Source organism: Aythya fuligula, chromosome 1 (genome assembly GCF_009819795.1).
Source record: "Aythya fuligula isolate bAytFul2 chromosome 1, bAytFul2.pri, whole genome shotgun sequence".
NCBI classification, from domain to species: Eukaryota; Metazoa; Chordata; class Aves; order Anseriformes; family Anatidae; genus Aythya; species Aythya fuligula.
This window is the reverse complement of record NC_045559.1, coordinates 9168900-9196670: the sequence shown is the minus strand read 5'-3', so window position 1 is coordinate 9196670 and position 27771 is coordinate 9168900. Positions and strand designations below refer to the sequence as shown.

General features: G+C 37.6%; 1 protein-coding gene across 1 annotated transcript in view; it reads right to left on the bottom strand.

Moving 5' to 3' along the window:
- SEMA3A (semaphorin 3A) overlaps positions 1-26585 on the bottom strand; it is a 170986-nt gene extending 144401 nt beyond the window's left edge. The window contains 3 exon segments of the mRNA XM_032180723.1: positions 25512-25683; positions 25685-25710; positions 26564-26585. Coding sequence (XP_032036614.1) covers positions 25512-25683; positions 25685-25710; positions 26564-26585 — 220 coding nt within the window.
- Positions 26586-27771: the final 1186 nt, after the last annotated feature.

Here is a 27771-nt window from a genome sequence, read left to right as displayed (position 1 = left end):
GTGATCACTTCTTTGAAGCTCCAGTGTAAGGTTAGTAAATTCTCTCATTTACTATCTTTTCTTTGCAATATGTGGCATGAAGTCCTCTATGTAAGCCTGTCACAGATGGATAGACATTACTTTGATGAACAAGGATTTCTCGTCCATACAACTTCTGCCTTTCAGGCCTTCAAAGAGAGTTTCTGTTTTATTGATCTTCATTTTCATTTAGTTCAACAAGGTGCTCTGATCTAAAACTTTACATTCTGAAGACTCATATGTTCCTGTCTTCACAGGGGCAGGTGGTGTTAAAGAGAGTACAGTTGCCATTCTAGGTGCTCAGAAAACTTACGCAATTATTTTGGTGGTTTAGGGAACACACAAGAACATTTTGTGATATCACTAGATTAATATGTCTTTATGTGAAAAGTGCTTTGACTACTGCTCTGTGTTTGTGCAATTGGCTGCTCAATACCAGGGATGACCTGGATAGAGCTGTGGCAAGGCTGCCCATATTTATTACTAGGCTATTGACTACTGTTAAAAAACAACTTGGTCTGATACATGTCTCATAAAACAGCGGGTACTGAAGTTCTGGCATTGACAGTTCACACAGAGAATTTACTATCATTTATTTTACAGGTTAGGTTTAAAAAAAAAAAAAAAAAAAAAAAGGGCTTGGTATCTAAACAAAACCAATGAAAAAAAATAGGCCAATATATTATGAATAACAACAGCATAAAACCAGCTTAGTAGAATAAGAGAATAACTCCATTTTACTCATTGAGTGCTACTGATTTTTTGGCATGGAAGAAGAAAAAAAAAAGAACAGATGGTGAAAGAAATAAATTAAGCTGCTGGTGATGGAATACAATATCACACTGAATTATAAAGTACGAGGAACACAAATCTTTTTAAACAAGCATTTACACTTGGTATAAGAGGTTCATGTTGTTGAAGTTCACAGGTGACCATTTTGGTTTATTTTCTAGTTATTAGAGTTTTTACATTCAACAAAAAGTCCAATATGAATTCAAAATATAAATCCCAGGCAGGATATTCAATCTGGCTTTTTCACTGTGATCAACCATAAGAAAAAACTTCTAGTAGTGTTCAAAAATGAATATTTCTTGTATCTTTAGAGTTTAAGAACTATGGACTATTACTGCTAAGAATCAAAATATATCAGGAAAAAAAAAAAAAAAAAAAAAGAATGGAAAGGAAAAAAATGAGATGTGTTCATGTAAGTGAGTGAGACCTGCAGGAATTTCACTTATTTTCAGAAGCTAAATTACAATGCCCAAACTTGTCCTAATAAAGTGACTGCTATCCTCCTCATTTCAGTAGATATACACAGCTTTTCAGGAGTTCTCAGTTTGACCCTTCAGTAATAACACTTCATTTTGTTTTTAATGTGACTAAATCACCGTTTGGGTCACAGACACTGTATTAGGTATGACAGAGCAATTTATTTTTCATGTACTGAAAATGATGTTTCCTCAAAGTGCTCTCATTTTTCTGTAACTTAATGTTCCTCCAGACCACAATACTTGGTGGTAAACAGAAGTATAACATCAGTAACTGATTCAACAGAATTATAATTCTGTCCTAAGTTAGTGAAGACAAATTCCCTTTAATGTCCATGGTTATCATTCGTTATCATTCATATCAATACTTTTTAACCTCTAGTCTTCAGACACGGTTCAAAGATGATTTGGTAGCACTAGCACCATTATCAGATGAAGCACAGAGTTTAATTTGGTCTTGGAGGCAAAAATCATGGTTGGTAACTAAGCTCTTCTTCCTGAAAACTTGTTCGAAACCTTGACCTGCATTTTAGTGAGCTTGCTTCTTTAAACTCTATGGGGAAAAAAAATAAATCGCTGTCAAACCTATAAGCTCCTTTTGTATTTGCTTTTGAGAAAGAAGAGTAGAAGATATGGATATCAAACAGTTTAGATGGAGACAACTGCCTGATGTCAACTCTATTATAGATTTTTAGAGCTTGGAACCATGTTTCCAAGGTTTACACTACCCAATTCTACTTAATTTGTTTATTTTAAGACTCAGAGAAAGTCTATTCACATCCATAGGAATATTTTAGACCTTAGACTCTTGTTGCAAAACCCCAAGTCCCCCTTTCTGTTTCTCACTGTATTTTCTCATGCCTTATGGAATCAATCAATATCAATGTCACTTGATAGGTATTGCTAACCCCACCAATTAGACAAAACTTACTGCATCAGACTTCACCAATAGATGTTGCCTGCGTGACTGGAATAATTTCCAAAACTCTTGACCTACCATTTCTACTTCCAGATGTAATATTTTCTCTCCAGCTTTTCCCTAAATCAGGTGGATTTCCTTCTTCTCAAAAAAATTTGGCAAAAGCATCTGGCACGACACTCAGTGAACCTGCTGACAATTACATTAGCCAACTTAGCAAGAATCATAGAATCATTAAGATTGAAAAAAACCTTTGAGATCATCTGGTCCAACTGTCACCCACTAAACCATGTCTCTAAGCACCAAGTCCAACCTTTCCTTGAACATCCCCAGGGACAGTGATGCCACTACCTCCCTGGGCAACCAATGCCTGACTGCTCTTTCTGAGAAGAAACGTCACCTAATTTCTAACCTAAACCTCCCCTGGCAGAACTTGAGGCTGTTCCCCCTGTTCCTTCTCACAGTTACCTGTGAGAAGAGGCCAACCCCCAGTTCCCCACACCTTCCTTTCAGGTAGTTGCAGAGAACAATAATGAGCAATAAGGTCTCCCCTGAGCCTTCTCTTCTCCAAACTAAATAACCCCAGTTCCCTCACCCACTCCTCATAGGTCTTGTGTTCCAGGCCCTTCACCAGCTTTGCAGCCCTTCTCTGGACATGATCCAGTGCCTCGATGTCCATCCTGCACTGAGGGACCCAAAACTGAACACAGTAGTCAAGGTATGGTCTCACCAGAGCAGAGTACAGGGGGACAATCACCTCCCTGGTCCTGCTGGCTACACTATTCCTGATACAAGCCAGAATGCCATTGGCCTTCTTGGCCACCTGGACACACTGCCAGCTCATGTTCAGGCGAGCATCCATCAGCACCCCCAGATCCTTTTCCTCTGCACAGCTTTCCAGCCACTATCCCCTAAACCTGTAGCCCTGTTCTGGCCAAAGTGCAGGACCCGGCACCTAGCCATGTTGAACCTCATCCCATTGGCCTCTGCCCCTAGACCCAACCTGTCCAGGTCCCTCTGCAGTGCCTTCCTACCCTCCAGCAGACCAACACTTTCCCCCAGTTTGGTGTCATCTGCAAATATACTGAGGGTGCACTCAATTCCCTCATCCAAATCACCAATAAAGATTAAAGAGGATAGATCACAGTTTGAGCACATTTTTCCCTCCCATCTCTCCCTCCCTCCCTACCTCCTGCTCTGCCTTCCTTCCTTCCTTCTTCCCTCCCTCCTGCTCTTCCTTCCTTCCTTCCTTCCTTCCTTCCTTCCTTCCTTCCTTCCTTCCTTCCTTCCTTCCTTCCTTCCTTCCTTCCTTCCTTCCTTCCTTCCTTCCTTCCTTCCTTTCCTCCTTCCTTTTTCCTACATGTTTCTCTCTCTCTCTAATCTATTTGCTATATAATATAATGTACTTCCAATACTTCTATCTTAATTTGTAACAAACAGAATATACACATGCATATATACATTTGAAAGCACAGAGACTACCTTGAGAGCTGATTAAATGAGATCCATGAACTATGGATGTGCTTTTAAAATGTATGGCATAGGGCAGAGATGAGAAGAACCTACAACTTTTAAAAGATGAATGAGCAATATTATTTTGATTTTACTTGTCTCTCTTAAAAGACAATATTTTCAAAGGTGTTAAACATCCAACTCTTTAGCTACCTTAGAAAAACTGAGATTCAAAGTTGCTTTAGAAATATCAAAAGGTTTAGATAAAACTGAATATAATTTGATATCAACCAATCAAAGAATCTAAAAAATCATTATCACCTTGTCCTGGATTTGCTTAGAACTGTAAAAAGAGCTGTAGAGGTAAGATGACAGAAAACAAAACAATAATCAGTGAGGTGTTCAGCCCTAAAGTAACAAGGCAACTTCATGTCTTCTTCCATGACATGGACCAGACTATGATGGTGGTAGGGAAATTATACAAAGGTAAAAAGATCTGCTGTGCTGTTGTGCCCTTCTTGAGGAGCCCCTGCAGTAAAATCTTGTACAGTCATACATTTTAATAGATCTGCACAGGATTCTGCACAGTTTCTGTTAGAAATACCCTTGTAATTAGTTGTTAGTCTTGAAACAATTAGAAGTGAATGTTGTTTCAAAAGTCTTCTTTTGCTTAGGTCCACATTCATGTATGCTTTGGAAAATCCTAATGTACAGATACTCTCTTATTACAAAGGAGAGTTTAAAGATGTTACTTGCTGAACATAAACACAGAACTTCTCAGTATTTATTTTTTGCTTTTATATTTCAACTGCTTTATTTATTTATTTATTTATTCTTTCTCAGCTATCAGTCTCAGTGGCAGCTGCTAAGGATACTTATTTCTACACCTCAAAAATCAAATCAGTTAATATATATATTTTTTTTTCTTTAAAAACTTGGATATATCAGGATTGATGTGATTGCATCCATCCTCTTCCCATGTCTCTCAAAGAACCACAGCATGATCTTGGCATGTATCCTGTAGTGTCTCATTCTCTGTCTACCTCAGAGTCACTTTGTTAAATAGACTGTAAGGTTTTCCATACAGGAACAATGTTCTGTGTTGCACAGTCACATCTAGTCTTTGTGGAGAGGCTTAATTTCTTCTAACTTACAAAACCAGTAAAAAAAATGGCAGTAATGCACAGAAAAACAACAAAGATGAAATTAATATAACCTCTAAAATGTATAACAAACGTTCAGAACATTTTCTTCCCTGAAGTCAATAAATTTTCTCCTTATACTAACCTACTTCTGCTTATGATATTATCTGTTTTGTGCTAGAAAGGTCTCCAAACTATCGCCTTGGCAACCAATAAACATTAATCCATGTGAGATTATCCTCTTGAAATACTTTCTATATTGGAAATGTTATGTAGGAGGTAAATTTCATTGGAACTGGAAAAGATGTGCTGATGATTTAATTCCCCCAGCTCACCCCCCTTTCTCTCCCCTCCTGAATTTTGCAACAAAACAGTCTTGAATATTTCTTCTATGAGAACAAATTTAAATTCACTCGCAGTCAGTCAATTCAGTGTCAGTCAGTTTAAATTCACTCTCTTGGGCACACCTGGAGCCTGGGTTTATCTGCCCCAGAAGACTATCAGCACCCTAAGCAGTCTAACAAAAGATACAGTATAGCTCCCTCGAGCCCCAGTGTAGCTTGTGAAATGTTACTTTATGTTAGCAACCTTAATTTTCAGTTCTCATGGATATTTACAAGAATGGTTTCAAAGGACCAAACCAATGATTACATGAAATACGTGAAACTGGCAAGTACCTGTGCAAAAATTGGCCCTCTAACCTTAGCAGTTCTGTAGGTTAAAACACTTTAAAGCTTTCATGGCAAGATCCAGTGCTGTTGACACAACACTTTATCACTCATTTCTGATTTTGTCAGAAATCCCAGGCAAGCAAATAATGTCACACTTCTCCCTGTCATACCAAGTAATGCCAGCTGCTGAGGTTGAGCCCAGAAAGAGAAACGGTGTTGTAACATCAGTTATAACCAAAGACTGTGTTCTGGTTCATTGGCCACCAAAATCAATGTGATTCTTACTGAATATAATAGGCTTCAGATTGCACCTCCGTAGGGTGATAATGAGGTTTAGAACTATATCTAGGATTTCACATGTGCTAAGGCATTAGCAAGTAGGAACAAGTTATTTAAATGACTGATCAAAGTCCACTAATGTCTTCCCATAAGTTTTGAACAAGTGCCACAGTATAGAAAGTATGGAAGGTAATGGAGGTTTAGGATGACTGTGGTGAGGCCAACACACTAATGCTCTGTACAATGTACACTTGAAAGTCAAATTATCTGAAGAAGTCTTTATTCATAAGAGCAAACACCTTGGAGCACTTGTCAATGTGAAATAACACATTGCTTGCGTCTCTGAAGACATGATGTGAACCATAATGTGTGTTATTTCAAAATAACACAGAGCTTGTCACTTATTATTACTGTAATAATTTGTATTTGAATGAATCAACAATGGCAATGAGTAGTTACATCAAAGAAGTGGCAGTTCCAGCAAAGGAGAAACTCTGGTTTTGTATTCCTTATGGAAAATAACGGAAACCTTTTGTAAATATGGACCATTGTTCCAGACTTACCTCCTGAAGAAAGGTTAAACCCCTTAGAATGAGTAGATGGTTTCCTTAACATTCAAACACAACATGGGGATTAACTTTTCAGAAATGGTTTCCTTGCTAGTAACACTCATATATTCATCTATGCCAGAACCTAAGGGACTGCACAGCTTGTTTTGGAAAACAGTCATTCTTCTTGTGTGACACCTGGAAGTCCCCTGATAATCTAGAGTGTTCCAGTCGACTAGTGTAACAAACTACACCTAAAACTACAGATTATATAAATATATCTATATTAAAAGTGAGGTGAATGCACAAAGAGTTTCAGCACCAATCAGACTGAAAATTACACCGCTTCTTCTCAACAGCAATGTGAGAAAAAATTATCTTTTCATATTAAAACGAATGATGTAACAAACTTGAATATTTTGCAGCTTTATATCTAGAGCACTGAATAACATGAAGATAAGGAGAAATTTTGAAAACAGAAATAGTACACTTCTGAATTTTATATGTGGGGTAATAATCATTTAAATAATACTTTAACCTTTTTAACTAACAATGCCTTTTTATTTCTAAACGGAATAAGCTACTAAAAAAAAATCACTTCTCACTTGCAAAAGCAAGGGACTCAGAAAGGTACCTTACAAGGGACTAAACCTGGATTTGTGAAATTAGGCTGGATATACATGTACTCTTAAGATATAATTGTTCAATGTTTTTATATATACATAGATATGTATATTTAAATCTCTTGTCTATTACTTTTATTACTAGAGTAAAAGTAAAACAAGAGTGAAGCTTTTTGTTTTAGTACTTAGGCATTTGTTTGAGCCTTGAACTAAATACTTGTGTTATTTATCAGTTGTACTATTTGTTCTGGAAAGTCCAGATAGTATCTCGTTGCGCTAAAACCTAGTCCTTGCCTTCAAAAAAACATGTACTACCATTTGAAAATAAAACAAATGTGTGTAAAAAGTAATTAGAGATTGGAAGCTGACGCACAGAAATGTTGCCTGAAGTCATACAGAAAGTTTGTGTTAGAACATGGAATTGTAGATCAACTGTTTTAGTCCTAAGACTAAATCCTCCTGATATTAATGCCCTTGAAATGCGAAGACAAACACATACCTCAATTTATCTATGTTTTTATTCTTTTAAAGAGGAGCAAAAGATTTTTTCTGTAGTATAATCTTCTGTAGTATAATCTTATTTTATCCAATATATCCAAGCACTATTTTTGCTTTCTAGGAGGTAGTATATAATTTTTGCTGCAATTAATGTTGAAGAATATGCTTTGACATTAACACATTGCTGTATGTGGCAAGATAGTTTGGAGCTTCTGTATTCCACAGGAGCTTTATGAAGCACTGCTTTTCTGAGATGACACAGTTTCATAGCAGGAATAAGTAAAAAGCTGAGAAAAGCAAGGATTTATTTTTATTTTTGTCTCAGGGGAAATTACAATATTCAAACAGCTGTTTTCAAATTAAGACAAACTGAACAGAGTGACAACTTAGAAAAAAATGAAATCCAAGAATGTATAGCTTTTTCTTTGATCTTTAACCCGTCTATTCTTGTCTGGGTGTTCAGCTTTCTTAGGCTCTAACAGGAAAAACAGCCAAACATGGTCAAATCATATCCTCATCTGAGAAGTCTGGAAATGTTTCTGAGTGTCCTGTCTTGCATGGCATCTCCTGACACTAACTTATACAAAACGTAAACATGCTTCATCCTTGATCTCATCCTGTTGGTTGAGATTCAAGGCTGGCTTATATGTCTTATTCTGTGCTGCTATCACATAACCTTTATACTGCTTTCTGAGGTACTGTCAAAGATTTTAATGTGAGTTATGGTCCTGTGTAGGAAAGGATGGGGAAGCAAACACCTAAACCTCATGAAATTCTTATAAACCTTGCTGTCACCCTGAACACACACAGTTTAATGTCAGATGAGTGTGCCTTAGATCAGCGCAATGATCCAGAGTAATGTTTTCATTTGGATAGAACTGGTGGAAAATTTTGATTAAATGGAAACTTCCTTTTTCATTGACAATTCATTTTGATGGAAAACGCCTGCCTAATCCTTGTAATACATTACCAGACAGTCCCACAAGGCAAATTCTCTGTTTATGCATGGCTTAGAGAGAACGGCCATGAGCCAGGTTGCTTCAGTACTTTATCATTAAAGCTCAGCTCTTATTTGCCATTTCAAACCTGGGGTGCCAGTTGTGGTGGTGAATGAAGCAGCATGAACTGGTCACTCATTCATTTCACACACAACACAGATCAATTCCTGTATGATAGAGCTTTTCATTTTCCACATATGCTGAACTGCATTTGACCTGGTGGTGAAAGGTTTCATTTACCATTACAGTCACTTCAGCTGTGCAGTTTCCAGTCTGCATGCTGATTTATGGATGGATGGATTTGCATATGGCAAACATCCACACTGCTTTATAAGTTTGCAGTTATGCCAATAAATGTAAAAATGTAAAGTTAAAGCTATGATACTAGCATGAGTAATGTTTTTGTTAGAAACAGCTCTGTTTTTTCTTTTTCTTTTATTTTATTTTATTTTATTTATTTATTTATTTATTTTTAATGTATGTAAGGATAAAATTCCACTCCATTTAGAGTTTAAAACACAAGGAGACTGTTAAAAAAGAAACAAGCTTCTCTTTATGGTCACCTTGTTTCTTAATGAGTTTTGCTATTCCTTAACAGACATATTTGGGGATCATCTTGTTCCTGGAGGCAGAACTATGCATAAATGATGCATAAATGATGCATATAGTGAAACACTGATGGAGAATTCTCCAGGCTTGTCTTGGAGATGGCAGTGTAAGAACAGTAATATCTAGCCAGAACAAAAGCCAGTCTAATGTACTGATAGCCATCCGTGGATGATTTAGGAAAGGGGATGAGCAAAGGAGAATACATAGTTCCTGATAGCTCTCAGGTTACAGTTGAAGAAAATCACCTTGGCTTTTTTTTTTTTTTTAATAGCATTTGATCTCTGTATCTGACCTAACTGACTGCTGCAGAAGGCTACTGTTTAGTTAGTTTCAATACCAGTTTTAACAACTTTTATGCTTTTTAACATTTATAAACTGGTCCTGGTTTTCAGAGCACCTATTACTTTTTTTTTTTTTTTCTTTTTTTCTTCTCTGTAAGCAATTTGTCACTCTCTCCACAACATATACGTATATTGTCCATTAATGCTAACACTATATTGATGAAACATCATGATAAATATTAATTCATTCATTGTTTCCTGGCATGAGCAAAGCAGAACCTCCCACCCACATTCTGCAACAGCCTTAGGAATGCAAGACGTTTCATGCTTAAATCATCTACTATGCAATGCAAACGTTTATACCCACTGAAACACAAAACAGATCATTCATTATTTTGAAATGTAATTTTGAATTAGACATTTACATTGAAGAACAGCTAAAAATAACTTGCAGCAGGGTGTGGTTTAATTTTGCACTGTTTATGGATCTGGTCCAAGCATGGTTGTATAAATATCCTTATGTTTCTGTACATTATGTAGGTAAATGCATACATGCACCTAAGGATACTTTCAGAATTCAGAGACTTTGGGAAGTTTGTTCTTCCAGCTCAGCTCCACAAAGGGAGAGGCTGAGCTCATCCATGTACCAAAACCTTATTGTAGTTGGATGGGAGAGAACTTCTCATCTCAGTTGGACATAGCAGGGGTAGGAGTTTCCCATGTTGCATTTATACCTCATGTACCCTGCTGCTGTCTGACAATTTTACATAGATGTCTGATGCCTGTATGTCCTCTAGTCAACATGTGAAGAGGCTCAGAGACTTTGTTACAGTAAGTGACCTTGACATACATGTATATGAATCTTTTGTGTCTGTGTTACTATATAATGTATTTTCTACCTGTTAATATCATCCTTGGCCAGCACTAGAGAAGTGTTAGGATGCCTCAGTTCCAAGGCATTATAGATCTATTTACTAACGAATTACTTTGTGTGTTTTTTGATTGTTAATACACTTCAAGTATTTACTGCAATTAATTCAATTGATGTCCCCTTCCAGCCTACTAAAGGACTCCACAGTCCTTTACTGGAAGTCCTTCACTGGAGATGAGTAAAGTAAATGTATTTTCCATTGGATTTTATTCCACAAATGGTTTCTGCTCCCATTTTTAATATAAAACATTCTGTTTCCTTCTTTAAACAAACACCTATCATAAAACATGAAAAATGTTATTGCCCCACCATCCTCTACTACATTTGAGACTTTCTGCATTTTCTTAACATGTGGCATAGAGCACAGTAAGTTTTAGGATAATGGAGTGTCTCCCCGAGTGGCTACATCTGAGTAGCTGCAATTGAAATTTCTCTTGCTGTTTTGTGAGGAGCACCAAGAGACCACTGACAAGATGTCTGGAGTGAGGAAGCACATGGCCCTGTGTTAGCTGTCCCACTTTGTCAGGCAGATATTTGTAAAGGAGGAGGGATTCCTCTGCTAGCGTTAGCAGTTATTTGGAGAGACAGGAAAGCAGCTCTGGAGTCTCCTGCTGTGGGGAGAGCTCCTAGGCCCTCTCAGATGAGCTCATGTGAGAGGCAAGCAGTAGCAACTTTCACTCAGAATGCCTGAAGGTAAAGCTATGCTGAGTAAGTAATACTCCAGCAAAGGTGTTTCAATGTAAAAGGAGTTTCCAACAAAAATTTAAATGTTGTGCCTTTTTTGGATAGATATGGGAATGGTTATTGAAACAGAACAATTTCATTATGGAAACTCTGCTCCAAGATTGGAATATTACTAACTTATCTAAAGTTACTGTGCTAAAATCAGTGGAACTGCTTCAAGGCTGATTTGTGTTCAGTGTGTGCTCTGTTATGCACACAGATGAACTTTTACATAGAAGGTTTTAACAGAAAGACCTGTTAGCAGGGAAAATGGGAAATAAAATACAATGTATTTCTTTGCTCAAAAACTCAGTTTAAACTTGCTTTGGCACTAAAAAAAAAAAAAAAAAAAAAATCTGAAAAATTTGGTGTTGATACACATCCCAAAAAGGACTCCAGCAGACTGAGATACTGGACATAAGGATGCACTGAAACACAGCTCTTCTTGTAGTATTTTAGAGCATGTGATAAGTGGGATCAAGAGAGATTGTTACTGGATGAAACTGTTTAATTTGGAAACAGAACAATATTTTGAATAGTTTTTTCCTTGTTTCTTTCCATTAATTGAGCAAAGCTCAATAATTTCAAGTGTTCCTAACAATTGTCTGGTTTTGTTGTATTATTATTTCACAAGTGAAGAAGAACTTATATAACCTCCCAAAAGGGCATTTCACCCCACAAGTGCCATGTCCATTGAAATCAGTGGGACTACTCATATGAGTAGGAGTTTGTAAAATCAGTCTTTATTTGTTGTTGTTTTTAATCTCCTGGTAAATACTGAGACAAATCACATTTCATTACAGGAATATTAGCATGATTGAGCAAATCCCAGTCTTTGAATAATTGCCCTTTATAAATTCAGTGAATGAAAATGTGTTTAACTTTGTCTCTGTGAGTCCTTTTCAGCATAATTTAACCAGATCAAATTAGTGCACAGAAGCTATTTGGGAAAGAAAATGTGTGCTATAAATGATTACAGGGGTGACATGAACTATTTACTGAATTATGGAGCTTGAATGAAATACATCATGGCATTTTAAGGTAAGTAGATAGAAACTACAAAATATTATCAGGGAAAATGATTACTGCTTAGAAAACTACAGCAACAGGCCCATGTTATCTCATGATTAACGGGTAGGTACATAATTCACATCACCTTTCAAGGTGAACTTTACTTTGGAAACATTTTCTAGTCCTTGCTCCTGCCTAATCACAGTTTTTGGAGCTGTTTCAGGCATGAATGGCTTAGTAAATCTTTCTCTCTCCATATATACACATGCCAATTCTATCTAAGCAGTCACGAAGTACAATAAAACATGCAGAAAACTAACTGGCTCAGAGCCTATTAGAGTTTTTATTTTACTCTGTGTTCCTCATTTTTCTACTGTTTACTTTCACTTTTTTTTTTTTTTTTTTTTTTTTTTTTTTTTTTTTTCCTTTTTGGATGCATGAAACGCTGTGTATTTTTGAAGGATATATCTAGTTTTAAACCAAAACATTCACTTATTCTACCTAGTTAAGTGTGCAGTGCAACAATAGAGATTAGTGAAATATTGAGCAGTTTGTAAACAAGATTCAAGTAATGATTATTTTGAGCGTCTCATGGGTCAGATAAAGACTGGCACAATTCAGAATAATAATACTTGAATCCTTTATGTTTCTTCCACTCCAATGATGCTCTTATGCCAGATTCTCAGTGAAGGTCTACACCTCCTTACTCCTTAGATCTTATTATTTTTTTTTTCCCCCATGAAGGAAGAAAGGGCAGCATTTTTAGCATTTTTTTTTTTCCTTTTAATATTAAAAGAAGCAGAAAACGTATAGTTGTGGAAGACCAGAAGACCTGATATTGCTTTTTAAAATTCACTTATCCCCAAGTGGTCATTATTGCAGCGAATCTATTTAAGGAATAGGAGTTTCCATACCTGTGAATAGGTTAAAGTTTTATGGTGTATCTTTTCACAGCACTTTGAAATGCAATGATCTTTGCCAGGAGCTAGCTGCAGAATTATTTACATATCTCTCTTCCTACCTCGGCTGACCATTCACATGCAAATAGGAGCTTTGACAGCTTCTCCACACATTTATGAAGCCCGGTGATCTGTCATTTTTCAGCTCAGAATGAAAAATATGACAATGCCTTAGAATAAAGCCCTGCCCGACTCTAGATTAGTTTCTTACTCTCCAGTACTGAATATGAAAAAAAAAAAAAAAAAAAAAAAAGACTTTAGAAAAAGAAACTTTATTGGAATGGAAAATTGGAAAATCTAGGGAACACAATGAATGCATTTTGATCACAATATAAGCATAATTTTCTTAAGTTTGGGCTGGGGGAGTGTAGTTTTACAAACGATTTGAAAGGCAGAGATGACTTAAACTATTGCTTTTTTACTGTTTGATTACCCCCTTGATAAGTCAGTCACAAAATAACTCCCCTCTACCACCTCCCTGCCCCCCCCCCCAAAAAAAAAAAAAAACAAACACACAGAACTGAACAAAACAAAAACTGCTTTTCACACGAGGTTCAATTCACTGCATGGTGGACACACCAACATGACATCTGGGGAGGAATGTGAACAGCAGATACTTAATCTGGTCCTGCCTTTTAAAATATTTTTTTTTTTTTTTTTTTTTTTTTGTTTGTTTGTTTTGTTTTGTTTTGTTTTGTTTTGTTTTTGTTTTTTTTTTTCTTGACTAGTACTAATGAGCACTTGCCTACAGAATGGACTCACTCGAAAATGGTACCAGAACAGTTCATCTCTTCACACAACAGGTTCACTGTCTGCCTCTGCACATGCAAGCAATTCTTTCCTAAACCCTGATGTCCAAAAAAACTAACGGGATTGCCTTGCTCAGGACAATATTGTCCTTTGATGGTGATTATCAAAAAAATCATTGCTATTCTACCCACTCACTAGTTGTTATTTTCAAAGAAAACTTGTTTTAATACCTGAAGTCTCCTTTTATGGTGTAGTTCCAGTGTCTTAGAACCAGAAACAAGTACATGTTTCCTAGACTGTTTCACCTCCCTTCATATAATTTACATACATTGATCACTTCCATATGTCTGGCGTAAGGTAAAATAGTTTGCATGCATAGTAATGGTGGTGAACCTACAGCAAAACAAAATTCAGTGTCTGTCATATTCATACATGCTGATAGAAAAAGTTTTTAAGAGAATGCCAGTTATGAGAAATGGATTTTAAAAAGCTGTTTGTAGTTTCAGCTATAGAAATTACATTCAAAAACTAGAAGGTGCATTGTTCACGCTTGTCCTCACTCCCTTTGGTACAATGTCAATTAACAGTATCAATGCTCTAATTCCCTTTTCTCTTGCACCACTGTAGACACAGTAGACACATTTAATGAAGTTATATATGATTTACATGAAGATAATTGCTGATAGCTTAAAATTTCTAATGTAGAATAATAGTACACAAAAGATTTGATACTTTGAAAGCAAATGAAACAGTTGCATTTTTGTTGTTGTTGTTTGTTTGTTTGTTTGCTTTTTTGTTTTTACTTCAGTAAACTGATTTTTTTTTATTTATTTATTTATTTATTTTTGTGTTGGTCTCTGGTGATCTGTTTGCCAGCTTCAGGAACTGAGCTTAGGTTTTCTAGTGCCAGCAAAATGATCACAAAAAATGGTATGAAGTGGTTCAGTAAGATACCTTAATTTAAAAAGTCAAACCACAGACTTTTGACTAATCAGAACCATAAAAATAAATTCATTTGTATTGTGTATTCATTGTGTATTTCTTAATTAATAACATGAAAATTAGCATTTTATTGTGGGGAAAAAAATGTTATTCAAAGCAAGAATTAACTAACGTGTATAAAAAAAAAAAAAAAGTATAAAAACAAAGCATAGAAAAATAATCCTTGAATTAATTCACTAAAGGTAATATTTACATGCTGTATTTCAGGTATGTGGAATATACGCACAAACAGTTTTATTTTCACACAGGCCATGATGATAGAAGGAACAGGTGATTTCATATTTATTCTGGGAATTTTACAGAAATGTAATTCTCCTTCTAAATTTATTATAGCAGTCATTATTAGGTTTGAACTAGCACTGTTAAATGACAGTTTTCCACTGAGTGAGTCACAAATGACATGCAATTATAAGTGACTGAGCTAATTACTGAGTGTTTCCCCAAGTGACAGAGGAAGGCTGCCCTCCTCCTGGAGAAGGTTGGAAATCACGTTGGGTATGGAAGGACCGAAAAAAGGCTGCATATGGGAAGACATAGAGGTTTAGTATCCAGAGTCTCTTGGGAAAGAAAGCCCATAAACATGTAGGAGCAGGTTAAACACTGGTGGCCTGGTAAGATATGTTCAGACTAAGTGGAAAAGGGAGGAAGTGTTTGAAGTAAGGTTTTTATTTTTGTCTGATAAGTGCACACACACATACACACAGCTTTATCTTACTCTTTGCTTTTAAATTTGATTATCTGCTAAGGATACAAAGAAGGAGAAGACTAGCTTAAACTCAGAGAACTAGGCCAGGGTCTTGCAAGCTTTCACATATCTTTGGTAGACAGTACTGCAAAGACTAAACACAAAGGCTCCTTTCCTTCAGACAGTGCCATCTGTAATCACCTTCACAGTGTATTTAGTGTGAAATAGAGGTGGAGACTCCAAAAAACATTGTGAAATGTTCCTGTATAAAACCATCTGGAATACCCAAATCACATTAAAATAGATGGACTTTCTGGATAATAGGCATGTGTTTCATGTCACACACATACACGGCTGTGAATATATAGTTTTATAATCAGTTTAAAGTACCTGTAAGTTCTTTGTATGGTGATCAAAACTAAGTTCCGACTGAACTTTGAATATAAACATTAATGAGATTATTCTGAGAACTGCTACAGCTCTGAATAAGCATGTCAAGTCTCTGACCTCAAGCAATTCCTAATAGCCAAAGAATTAATAAGATTTCACATTTATAGTGTTTTCTTTGATTCCTATTACAGTACAGATTTTCTGTGTACCTTCATACACGATGCTGAGCTTCTGTTAACCTTCAGCTTCCACTTGTTGGTAAGGATAACATAGCTTTCCAAATTTGTGTGACTGTTGTCCAGTAAAGAGTGTAAGTTGCAATGGGTGTTAGAAGAATGGTGAAAGACACAAAATTGAAAAAGGGATGTCGGAAAAGTAAGTAGAATACTCACTCAGTAGGCTACAGTTCCCTGGATATAGTAAAACAAAAAGAAAATGAAAAAAAAAAAAAAAAAAGAGGGAAAATCAAATCAATAAAAAATGAACAGTTAGAATGATAAATTTATATAAATTTTATTTTATATATTCCAGACTTCAGAGAAAAATAAAATTTCCGACATATATTCTTATTTTTATTTTCATAATAGTTTTTACAAGAGTTATATAGAATTGCCTTTCAAATTTAACAAATCCCTAAATCTTTAAATCCTTTCTTATGAGATGAAATTTTGCTTGCCTATTTCTTCAAGTATTATGACTAGAGCACAGTAGTATGACTGAGGATACATACTTAGAACTGCAATGTGGGATAGAGTTACCAAACTGAAAATGGCACAGCTAACATTCTGTAAATACTGCCCTGCTGATGTTTAGGATAGTTCAGATAAGTGCCAACAAGGGCTCTTTGAAAATGTTATCATGTCTTCCTGTACTTCTGAATTTACATTTGCTCTTGGTGAATGGACTCTGACACATGCTGGAAGAGTAGTAATTTAGAAATAAAGCAATTTCCTGACTATGCAATTTGCAGGTACCTCAGGAATGCATTTATATTGTTGTTTGCAAGGCTGTCAGATCAGAAAGTCTAGATACAGCTGTTCATCTGTGGTAGTAGGGGGGTATATGGGAAAAAACTAACCTGGAAGGTAAAGTTTTCTTTCTGAGATCCACAAAAAAAAAAAAAAATATTTTCTGATGTCCCTCCCATCACTTGAAAGGAGCTGACATTTGTCACATGGGTCTAGCAGAACACAGAGCTTGTACTTGCATGATGAGGATGACACGATGACACAGCCCCTTGCATGATGGGGATGAGATCAAGTTGACCTACAGGTATTACAGAACAACTCATCATTGCAGCTGTGGCCATTGTGTTTGGAGAAGAAGAGCTCCACCGGAGACAGTTCAGACTATATTTTCATGCAGAAGTAGTAACGTTGCACTGGGAAATCCATGAAGTAAACATAATATTAACATCTTTACTTCATGTTAAGAGACTTCAATCTGTTTCTTGCCAGGTGTGGGATCTGTGCAAAGGATAGCTCTTGCCATTGCAGTGTCAGCTGCTGATGAAAGCTGTAGCCTGCACTCTATGCAGCTCTTTTGGATGCTTGTGAGCTGTATTTATCGTCTGTTGCCTCTAGAAAAGGCCACCAACTCCTCCCCCTTGAAAGGCAGCTCTAAGTCCTTTAAATTATCTCACAGAACTTTTTTGTGTCCTTTTCTCACACAAGGCTGGAATTTCAAAAGGAGCCAAGAGGGGCTGTCAGAACCAACATGAGCTTTATACATGTACTTCATTAGAGTGGAGAGTAAAGGAGATTTTTCTTTTTCCTTCTTCCAAAGGTTAGATGAAAACAAATAATTGCTTCATTCCTTGGATAGTTCCCCACAAGATCCAACTTTGCACAAAAATATTTATGAGACAAGAATTTTATTTGACTGCTCACTTCTAAAGTTTCTGCAACATTCAGCTGGAGAGATAAGCAGGAAGCCAAACAAATGTCAAAAAATTTTAAAACATTAGAAGAATGGCAAAAGCTTCTGACTTTGCTGTATTTTGTTATCAAACAGTAAAGGATGAAAATTAGATGTGACTCAAAGTAGACTAGTGCTCACACATTGCAGAGATTGCTGTAGACCTGCCTAGATGAAGGGGAACCTGTAATCACCAAGGTGAGAAAAGAATCCCCCAAAGTGTAAGTCAACTATTCAGAATTTTTAGAAATGAGCCTAAATTAGGCTCTCTCACTAATGAAATAGGTCAGCTAAAAAATGGGAGACAGGGTCCTGACACCTGTCTTTTCAATTGTACATATGCACATGTATATTTATGTACAAACCAACTTATACAAAATTGGGTCTTGAAAACGGTTTTTATTTAAAAGTAGAAACCTTCAGAAAGTAACAGAGCTGGTCAGGGGACAGCATATAGAAAGATCGGAATGATTAAGCTATTAAATTAGTAAAGCTCTGCAGCCCAGACAGTCACTTCCAGCATGTGTCACTGGTTTGGAATGAGCTTATTAAGGAGGAGAGATATGGGAAATGTGAGATGTAAGTTAGGGAATTGTTTTCAGAACAATGAAGAATTTAGCAGTACTGTATATTTCTTGCTGTGACTGAAAGTTTTATGGAAATTTAGTTAAATCTAGGCAATCTCCAGATCACAGACACGGAGGGCATACATAGGTTTTAGCAGTAGGATTTTAACACAAATTTAAATACTCATTTAGACAGATTCTTAAATTAGGTAGTTTTGATTTCGGGACACAGCCTAAATTCTTCTGTAGCATTTAATTGGCACCTTCTTTTGATATCCTCACAGAAAGAAAGAATCTAAATGAATGAACAAGGAGCTTAATTCCTTTTCCAGTCACTGAAGAGCGATGAGCGTCCTTAAAGTCTCATTCAGCCTGCCTAACCCAAGATAAGCTCTCTGGAGGTACCCCTCTCCTCCCATTGACAGTAACAAGAGCCTAACATGACTGACATAGTCAGTCAAAAAGAAAGAGAAAGACACCACAGAGAACCTCCTACTGCGCAGGAGAAAGGCTACAGCGCTCTTAAGATTTTTGATGCTCTCAACAGCTGTGGCTATCCCTTTCTCTTGTATATTGGGGCACTGTCCCCCTTGGAAAAAAAATAGGAAAAGTCAAGTAAATGTACTATCCACAGTTATTCTCACCATTCACAGCTGTTACTGCAAGAGAGCAGCTAACCTATATGAAGGCTTTATGTGGGAGGACCGTGAACTTGCAGACATTTCCTGAGGGAGCTTTAATCCTGCAAGGGAAGGAATTCGCTGAATCGCCCACCAGACCCAGCACAACACCAGCAGCAAATTTCCCATGTAACCTTAATTAACAAGTGCACCAGGACAAGCTACAGAACTTCTATTTAAATTTGACGTGGAGATGCCAGGGTCCACCCCACACATTTGCTTAAAAAAATAAGTGTGTGGGAGCCTGAAAACAATTTTATCCTTTTTAGCTTTCAAACAACTGGAAAATGTCCGTTGACACCACTTAGAAGGATTTGTTTCCTTCTCAGTCACTTTAGGGCACCGGCCCCAGGTAAAGATCTGATTTTTCTTTCAGATTTAGGGTCAAACCAGGCTCCAGGTGATGTAGAAAATGTTCAAAACATTGAAGTAACTTTCTATTACTTGTGCTTCCATTGCAGTCTTCCAGGTGTGCATGTAAGAGAAAAAGCCTGTGGCCCAGAAGTAAATAAAATGATGTCTCCCTAATAGCAGCTGTGGGCATTAAAACTCATATGCTGGATCAGTGATTAATCAAACCAAAACCATATTAGAAGGATCAGAGTACAACAATACATTAAATAAAACCTGAAAAAAAAAAACCACACTTCGAAGCAAAAGAAAGAATTTAAAATACAAATCATTTAGTGGTTTCTTCTTGGAAGCAGCTTGATGTTAATGCTTTTTTTTACATACAAATGCACATGCGGGAGAGATTATCATATATAATCCATTTGTATTCTAGCAACCTGCAAAGACTGGGTTTCTTATTTTAAATATTGTTCTGTCAAATTGTTATGGAATAAATGCACACCTAAATAAGCCCTGAGCAAACAGATAGGTACTTCAGTCCTGATCTAAAAGACTTCAAGCACAGAAGCAGATTTTAAGGCAGAATTCACTTCCAGGAGATCCACTGAAGTCAGTGAAATTGTAAATGATTAATTTTTTTATTTTTTTTTCCAGGTGAGAGTTGTAAAGAAGCTATCATAAAAATGCAAGGGTAAGAGCTGCACACCTTGTACAGAGCTAAAGAGCTGTGTTTCATTTTCTGTCAATACAGCACCTTCCATGAATATGTCAGTCATTTGTAATCCATACAGCACAATAATTACAGAGAACCTCAGCTTCTCAGAAAGAGAAGTAATTCAGAAGGCTCTGCAATTCAGAAACCACTTTTTCCACTGGAATTAAATGGGAAAGTTGGAAACACAAAATGAAAATGTTGGGCTAGGTTTTCACCCTCCTTGTTCCAGTTACTCTGCATGTCTCAGGCCCTAATTAGCAAGCTGAAAATTTCCCTATATAGGCAAGATCTGAGCTTAGGCATTTTCTTTATCAGCTTCTCCCTTCTGTCAGCATATAGGACATGACAGAGGCACATGGGATACATTTGGTTGTCCTATGTCTCTTCTGACAGTCCTCAGGTCTTGTGAAGATCCCACTCAACCAACATCAGAAGAGCAATATGCAGAGATTCTCTGAAATTCTCAACATTTACAGGAGAAAAAAAAAAAAAAAGAGCTAAGGAATCTGTGGCTGCATCTGACGTCTTCATTGCCTTCAGAGTGAACTGAGCTGATGGCAAAGACAGAGAGCAGCGGAGCATGCAGAAACAACCGTGCAGAAAGGCTGGAAAGCTGAGGAACATGACAATCCTGCACCTCTCAACTGTCAACGTCACCTGCTTGCCTTGCTTCCCGGTCTTCTTCCCAAATCTAGACAGCCTTCATCTCCTTTTCAAGCATGTTGGAGAGGCTCTTTTCCCTCAGAGTCTAAGCAAAAGGCTTTTTAAGCAGGTACCTTGAAACCTGAGACAAATTCTAACAGTGGTCCCAGTTCAAGAGAGACAGCCTGTATTCTGATGTTTCTCCTTTTCCTTCTCCAAGCCTGGCCTGCTTTCCCAATATTTGTGGAGTTATTGAATTGTGAGTTATAGAGTTTGATTGAAAGGAAAAACCACAATCAAACCGCCAGCAGGTCATCAGCTACAACCCAACTAGGTCAACAAAATACAAACCAAGTATCATATTTACACTAACATACATACAGGTAATTCAGTGCAGTGTCATTCCTCCCTCGTCACAGCATGTTGCACTGATTGAGTCAGACAGAAGCTTTGCCATGCTCTCACTTGGGCCAGGATTTCATCCGTATAAAAATCCATCACATGGAAATTGTAAATCAACTGCACTTCAAGGACAGAGTAGTTCTCACTATCACTCCAACTTTAAACAAAAACACTTATTTTTAATATGGTTTGAACTGGAGCCAGGGAGCAATAGAGCTAAATCTGTGCGCAATGCTTTTCCACTTACTTGTTCTCAAGTAATATGTATCCAATTGAGCAACAATAACAAAGAAGAACCACACATGTACTCTTACAAAACATACTTACAGCATTTAGTAATTTTCAATAGAGAAATAGGACGCAACAGATGGAATTTGAGAAAAATTGGTTCCACAAGATTTACTCAATATGGAGACAAAAATGGGTGTTGTCTTAGGAAAAATCTATAAATCAATGAATTGTTAATGGAAACTCACTATTTCTTTGGGCTTATATGTTTATATTTAAAGGTTAGTGTTGCTGGTTTTGTCTCTGTTTGTGACGTTGCCCCTCCATACAGAGGACAGCAAAAGAAAATAGGAAACAATAGATGATACAAGAAATCCATCTGGAGTTAAGGCTATATTTATTGTTTTAAACTTTGCACACTCAACTTGATCACCAACTTTCTGAGAACTCTGTGCGCAATAGAAGTTTTCTGAACAGAATCTGTGACCTGGTGACACAGTGACTTACAGCTGACATGGAAACTCAAGCCAGTGAGATTTAAAAAAAATATATAAAAATAATAATAATAATAAAAAATCTTTAAGAAAAGATTCTTCTACTTTGGACATATCAAAAATTACATTTCTTGTTATTTTATAATTAAGGCAAAATCTTTGAAGGACATAAAAAGAGGAGCTCAGATGTTGAAGGGCTTGGCTGAGCTTTCAGTTTTACAGCTATTTTTTTTACCATACTGAGACTATGATCCAGAACTTATAAACTTATAAACGTCAATAAACTTTGGATTGAAAGAATTAATCATATTAGTTATCTTTTAAATAAGGAGACAGGTATCACCTATGTTAAACCTTTCTAATCTGTGCTCTAAAAGGAATATGGATGGAAACTTTAAAATGCACAAAGCAAAAGCCTTGATGCTACTGAACAGGAGTTTCACCACAGATCTCATCTGGACAAGGATTTCCCTAATGAGCTCCTCAAATTTCCTTCCTTTAATACGTCACCAAAATCAAGGTGATATAAACCAAATAACCAGAGCTCTGTTTTACAATAAACAGAAAGAACCTTTTCAGACCGCAGATGAGGCCTTAATATATGTATTTATACACTTTCCCTTCCTCTTCCTATCCACAATGTACCCTGTAGGATGCTTCTAATCTGCTGCAAGACTGAGTGACGTGAAGTTAAGAGGAAGCGAAAATGGGAGTTAACCAAAATTTCTGTCCAGCAACCTGGGAAATGGCAGAGCTAATACTGGACCTTTGAAAACAAGTGACCATAGGAAATCAAGGTTGGCAGGGCTTTAACCCTTCATGACTCATTTCACTAACTTTTAAAGCAAAAGCCTGAGCTTTTTAACCATGTTTGACATCTAATTAGTTGAGAAAAACAAGAAGTTAAAATATATCCTTGTTTTTCTTTTGAAATAAAGCACTGACAATTAGCTCCAAGGTTTAAGCAAAAAGACAAGCATGCATGTTAAAACAAAGCACAATGACAGCCACTGAAAAGAGAAGTCACTTGGGTCAGTCTTTTTACCTTTACATATTCTTTTCAATATTATGAGTTTGTTTTACCACTGCTCTTTATGGAGAGGCAGAACGGGTAAGTAACTGGGTAACATCTTCTAATTGTAAACAGTTTGACTAGAGATGAATCATGTAGTATCACATAATCATACAGCAGTGAGGAATATCCTGGGAGATGCGTATTAGCATGTAAAGTAATTCAGTCAGTGCCTAAAAGACACGTTTTCAATACCTTTATCTCTTAAGGCTGCTCCTATGCAAACTGTCTATTTATCTGTGCACAATGATGAAAGGAAAATTTGTATTGAAAAGCACCAGCTGATAAGGCTTAGTTTCCCCTGACTAATAATGATATCCCCATACTTAGGGATCAATGTAGCAGCACATGCAGCATGTTCCTCTTGACCTGTCCAAGCATTTACACTGGTACTTAACATTAAGCACATGAAGAATCTGATTTGATTTTTAGGGTTACACACTTCCGAAGCAAAATTTATGATTAAGTACACATACAAATCAAAGGGCAGAGTGTGAATTCCTGCAAGTCTTCAGACTTTACTTTAACCTGCTTTGAGTTAAGTACGCATTTACTTTCTTTGCTGGATAGGAAGCAGGGTTGCTCAGCATTTGAACTCATTATCTTTTTACAGTGACCTATCAGTCATAAAAACAGTGTCAATGCTCCCTTTTGTTTCTTGTTTTGTACACATAGGACTGACTATATATTAAAGTTTGGTGTCTGATACATTTAAGAAATGAAAATTAGATCCTTTCTTGCAGAAACAGCTGAGCTGGAAAACAACCAATAAGCAGAGTAGCAAAATGTTGATAAACTGCACATGGATACAGTAGCATCAGGAAAAAAAAAATCAAGTCACTGTCAAGCAGATTTGGCCATCCTTTGAAATTAGTTGCTGTGAGATTAGCCAGTATAAGCAGGGGTAGAGAACTTGAGCCATCAATAAACTTTAAAAAGTGAAAAATAATAAACAATAATTAATTAGCCATTAAAACCATTTACAGGACATTTTTTATAGGATTTATGCTTCTCTATACTAATCTGAGTTTCAGGATGATTGTGAAAGTTTGGAAGCTATTAAGAGGTTTTAATGACTTTGACATGAATGTAGTTATGGTAGAAGTTTTCTTCAGACTACATTATTCAAAAGAATCAATTTTGTAAAATAGAAATGGCTTTTCTTACGAAAACCAAATGAATGAATACCTTAAACTATTCTTTTCATATAAATCTTCTCAAGTCTAAACACACAAAAAATGTGCATATATGTGTTCCTTAATAAAACCCCACACATGTATTTTTTCATAACAATGCATCCAAGTTTTGCAGGTGTTTAATTTTTTTTCTTTTTAATCTGAAGTGTGAAAATGACATCTGCCTTGTCTCAGAGAGGACTTTTCTCTGTTTCATTTACAGCATATGAAAGATGAAAAAAAAAAAAAAGAAAAAAAAAGAAAAAAAAAAAGAAAAAAAAAGAAAAAAAAAAAGAAAATTTATTTCTACTGGCAAGAGATGTATTGACACTATACTGTAAACTGAGATTGACATCTATGACCGGGCATGCACACACGCATTCTCTTTTTTCACTATAGAAATGGTGTGTTACTTTTCCTCCATTCCTTCAGAAGGATAGTTGCTGCTCCTTCTTCCAGCCTTCTATAATCTGAGAATTATGAGAAGGGAGCTCTTCAGAGAGAAACATGTACACACACACACACACACACACACACAAACACATTCTTTTTAGTAATAATACTCCACAGCTCTTACATTTTAAACTTCTTCCCCAGTTACATATTCACCATATTTTGTGATTTCTCCTGAAAATGTATGTATAGAGGAGCTATGCTGATAAAGAAAAGGAGTCTGCCTATTTCAGAGTCCTCCTTTAATACAGGCACTATTATACAAAAGTTAATTACTGACAGTTGCAGTGTGAGTAGCATTACACAATTTCCAACATAAACGTAATCTCAGAGCTCTTTCTTCAGTTATACCTTCCTTGTGATCTTTAATGACATGCATCAGACTATACCGAAAACAACCTCAGCTCAAATAAATTGCACTGCATTAAACATCCATAGGCGGTATTTTCTAGTGCATAACAGTCCTTTCCTCCTTTTCTGGACTGATCTGTTTCTTTCAGTTTATAGTTTCTTGGCAAACCCACCATCTACTGCTTATGTTAGGCATCTGATTGTCAGATTTGTACAAACTGAATATTCATGACTTGAAAATTAACCACTTCATGCCTAAATAAAGGAAAATATAAATCTTCACTTATTCCACGGTGTTTGAAAGAGATCTGGTACTGTGGCAGCACTACATGCCCAGAACGAGGGGGGGGGGGGGGTTTGCTGGGTGGCCAAACACGTCTCATCGTTTTAAAGAGTAAAGTCCGATGAAATAGCACAAGACTGGAAAGACTCTTCCCCGGATCAGCACGATCCCGAGCCCTTGTCTACAAATGCAACTAACTCTTTGTCTATATTTAAACTGCGTGGTACCGGACCGTAGCACAGAGTGGCTTTTTAAAGTATTTTTCTCAGAAATTTCTCCTCATGCCACTTTCCCCTTCGGAAGATAAGGAAGACCCGGGAGGGAAGGTGTGAGTGTGTGTGGGGGGGGGAGGGGGAGGGGGAGGTGAGGGGCGAGAAGGAGAGGTTTTGAGGAAAACGGAGAATAAGAGAGGACAACAGGCTTACCTTTATAGGATAATTTGAGCCTCGGCACGTTATTCTTCACATGCTGGCAGTTCACTCTTCTGCTAGTAATACTCCCAAGGAAAGCAAGGCAATGCCCCTGAGCCCAGCCCATGCTGCGGCAGCCACTGGAGGGTCCCTGCGAGCCGGAGCCGCGGCTCTCCCCGTCCTGCCGGGGCTCCGCCGGGGAACTTCAGGCAACCTGGGGAGCGGAAGGTAACAGGTGATGGGGGTGGGCTCCGCGCCCCGCCGCGCCCCGCCGCGCCCCGCCGCCAGCAACCCCGGCCCCCCTCCTCCTATTCCTATTCTCTCCTCCTCTCCGCCGCCTCCGGGGCACTTCAAGCCCCTCTCACGCACACGCCGCGGGCCGGAAAAAGAGGCAGCCCCCGGGAGCGAGTGGCGGCCGGGCGGGGGGGCGGCATGATGCGAGAGGCGGCGGCGGGCGGTGCGGGTCGGGGGCAGGGGCCGGGGCCGGGGCCGGGCCGGGGCCGTGGCGGTGCTGGCGGGCGCCCCGTTCCCCGCACGGCGGGCGGGTCCCCGCGCACATGGAGGGAGGCACCGGGGAGGGGGGGCGACACCGGCTCTCCCCGAGCTGGGTGCAGCTGACAATGGGAGAGAGCAGGAAAGCTCGACCCCCCCCCCCGCTGCTCCCCTTCCCTGCTGTCACACCACACATGCAAATGGGGGGGGGGGGGGGGGGGGGGGGGAAGAAGAAAAGAAAAAGAAAAGAAAAAGAAAAGAAAAAGAAAAGAAAAGAAAAGAGAAGAAAAACAAAAACAAAAACCATCGCGGCTGAGATTAGAGGAGGGATCAGAATCCTCCACCGAGCTTGGGAAAGGCACGGAGCTGTAAATTGCACGATCTATTTTATGCCGTTGTCCAGGGGGTTGTGTTCCTGTTATTATTAGTAGTAGTAGTATCATTATTATCATCGTTATTAATTGTATTGTTATTATTATTATTTTTTCATTTTACAGCTCCAATTAAAAGATGTCCTGTCCTGTCCCTCCTCCCCCCCACCCTTTAAAAACACAAGCCACAGTGTTGCTACCCACATAAATAACATCTCCTGCCCATAACATAATCCTCTTCATGTTGCTCCCAGTTAAAAACAAGTAACAAAGTCTTCCATCAGCATAACTTCACCGCTGAAGCTTTTAAAGCCTTGTTAGGGAAGGTTGTGCTAACCCTCCCGCCCTCCCCACCTCCTGCACTACTACAATTCAGCAAAAGAAATTCCTGGTAAAGCCTACTTCAACAATCAGTTCAAGACACGTACAGGTCTAGAGGGGCTTATAAATTACACTGGAGGATTCTCTGAAGCATTCTTATAAGTTAAAAACATTCCAAACCTTCCAATTCCTAGTACTCTGAATATTTTAGTGCTATATTTTTTTACACAATGAAACCAGATAATATTTTTTGTTTGTTTAAACCAGAGGGGACACAAAATATCTTCTTCTAAATGTTATGGAGCTGTAAATACAAACATGTAAGCAAACTTAAACTATCCCCACCCACACATCAAAACCCTTTTAGACAGCGATGGTTTATTACATTTACTGTGCTGTGCTGAATATCAATTTAACATGCAATTTGAAAAGTAGTTCTACATTGATATATACAGCTCATTGCATTCCTAATGCAATATGGACAGAAAAGTGGAAAACTTTTAATAATAAGTAGGCGCCCCCTATTTATTTTGCTCTGTGCTTTTCCAGAAGAAAAACTCTGTGAGTGCTTTAGGTGAGAGTGTCTGCAGTATTTGGATGACATCTCTTCCTTCCTTTCACCATTATTTACTGTGGGTTGAAAACCAGTTATCTAGTCCCACCAAAGGGGATCACACTGCACAGAACAGAGTTTTTACAGAACATGGCATCTCTTTTCTGTGCTCAAACCCATTTAGTAAGCCAGTGTCTAGGAAATATTCTTAACTTTGAAGCTGAAGTTCATAGTTGCAAATGCGGGTGTCAGTATGGTTCTAATTAAAATGTAAAGGCTCGTGAAGAACAAGGCTTGGTGCTATGGTAAAGCAGAATTTTATTCTGGCATTGCTGCTTTCAGTCCTTAATATTCACACACCAGTGGAAAAGAAGGGGCTTTTCCCTTCTCCTCTTTAACAAATTCTTCTGCTTCTTGAGCTTAATTCATTAATCCTGTGGCATTGTATCTGCCAGATTCAGCAATTCCATTGATCAGCAGCATTGTTAAGAAAATATAATCCAAAAATAATGTTGATTTTGGTCATTCCCACACTTGT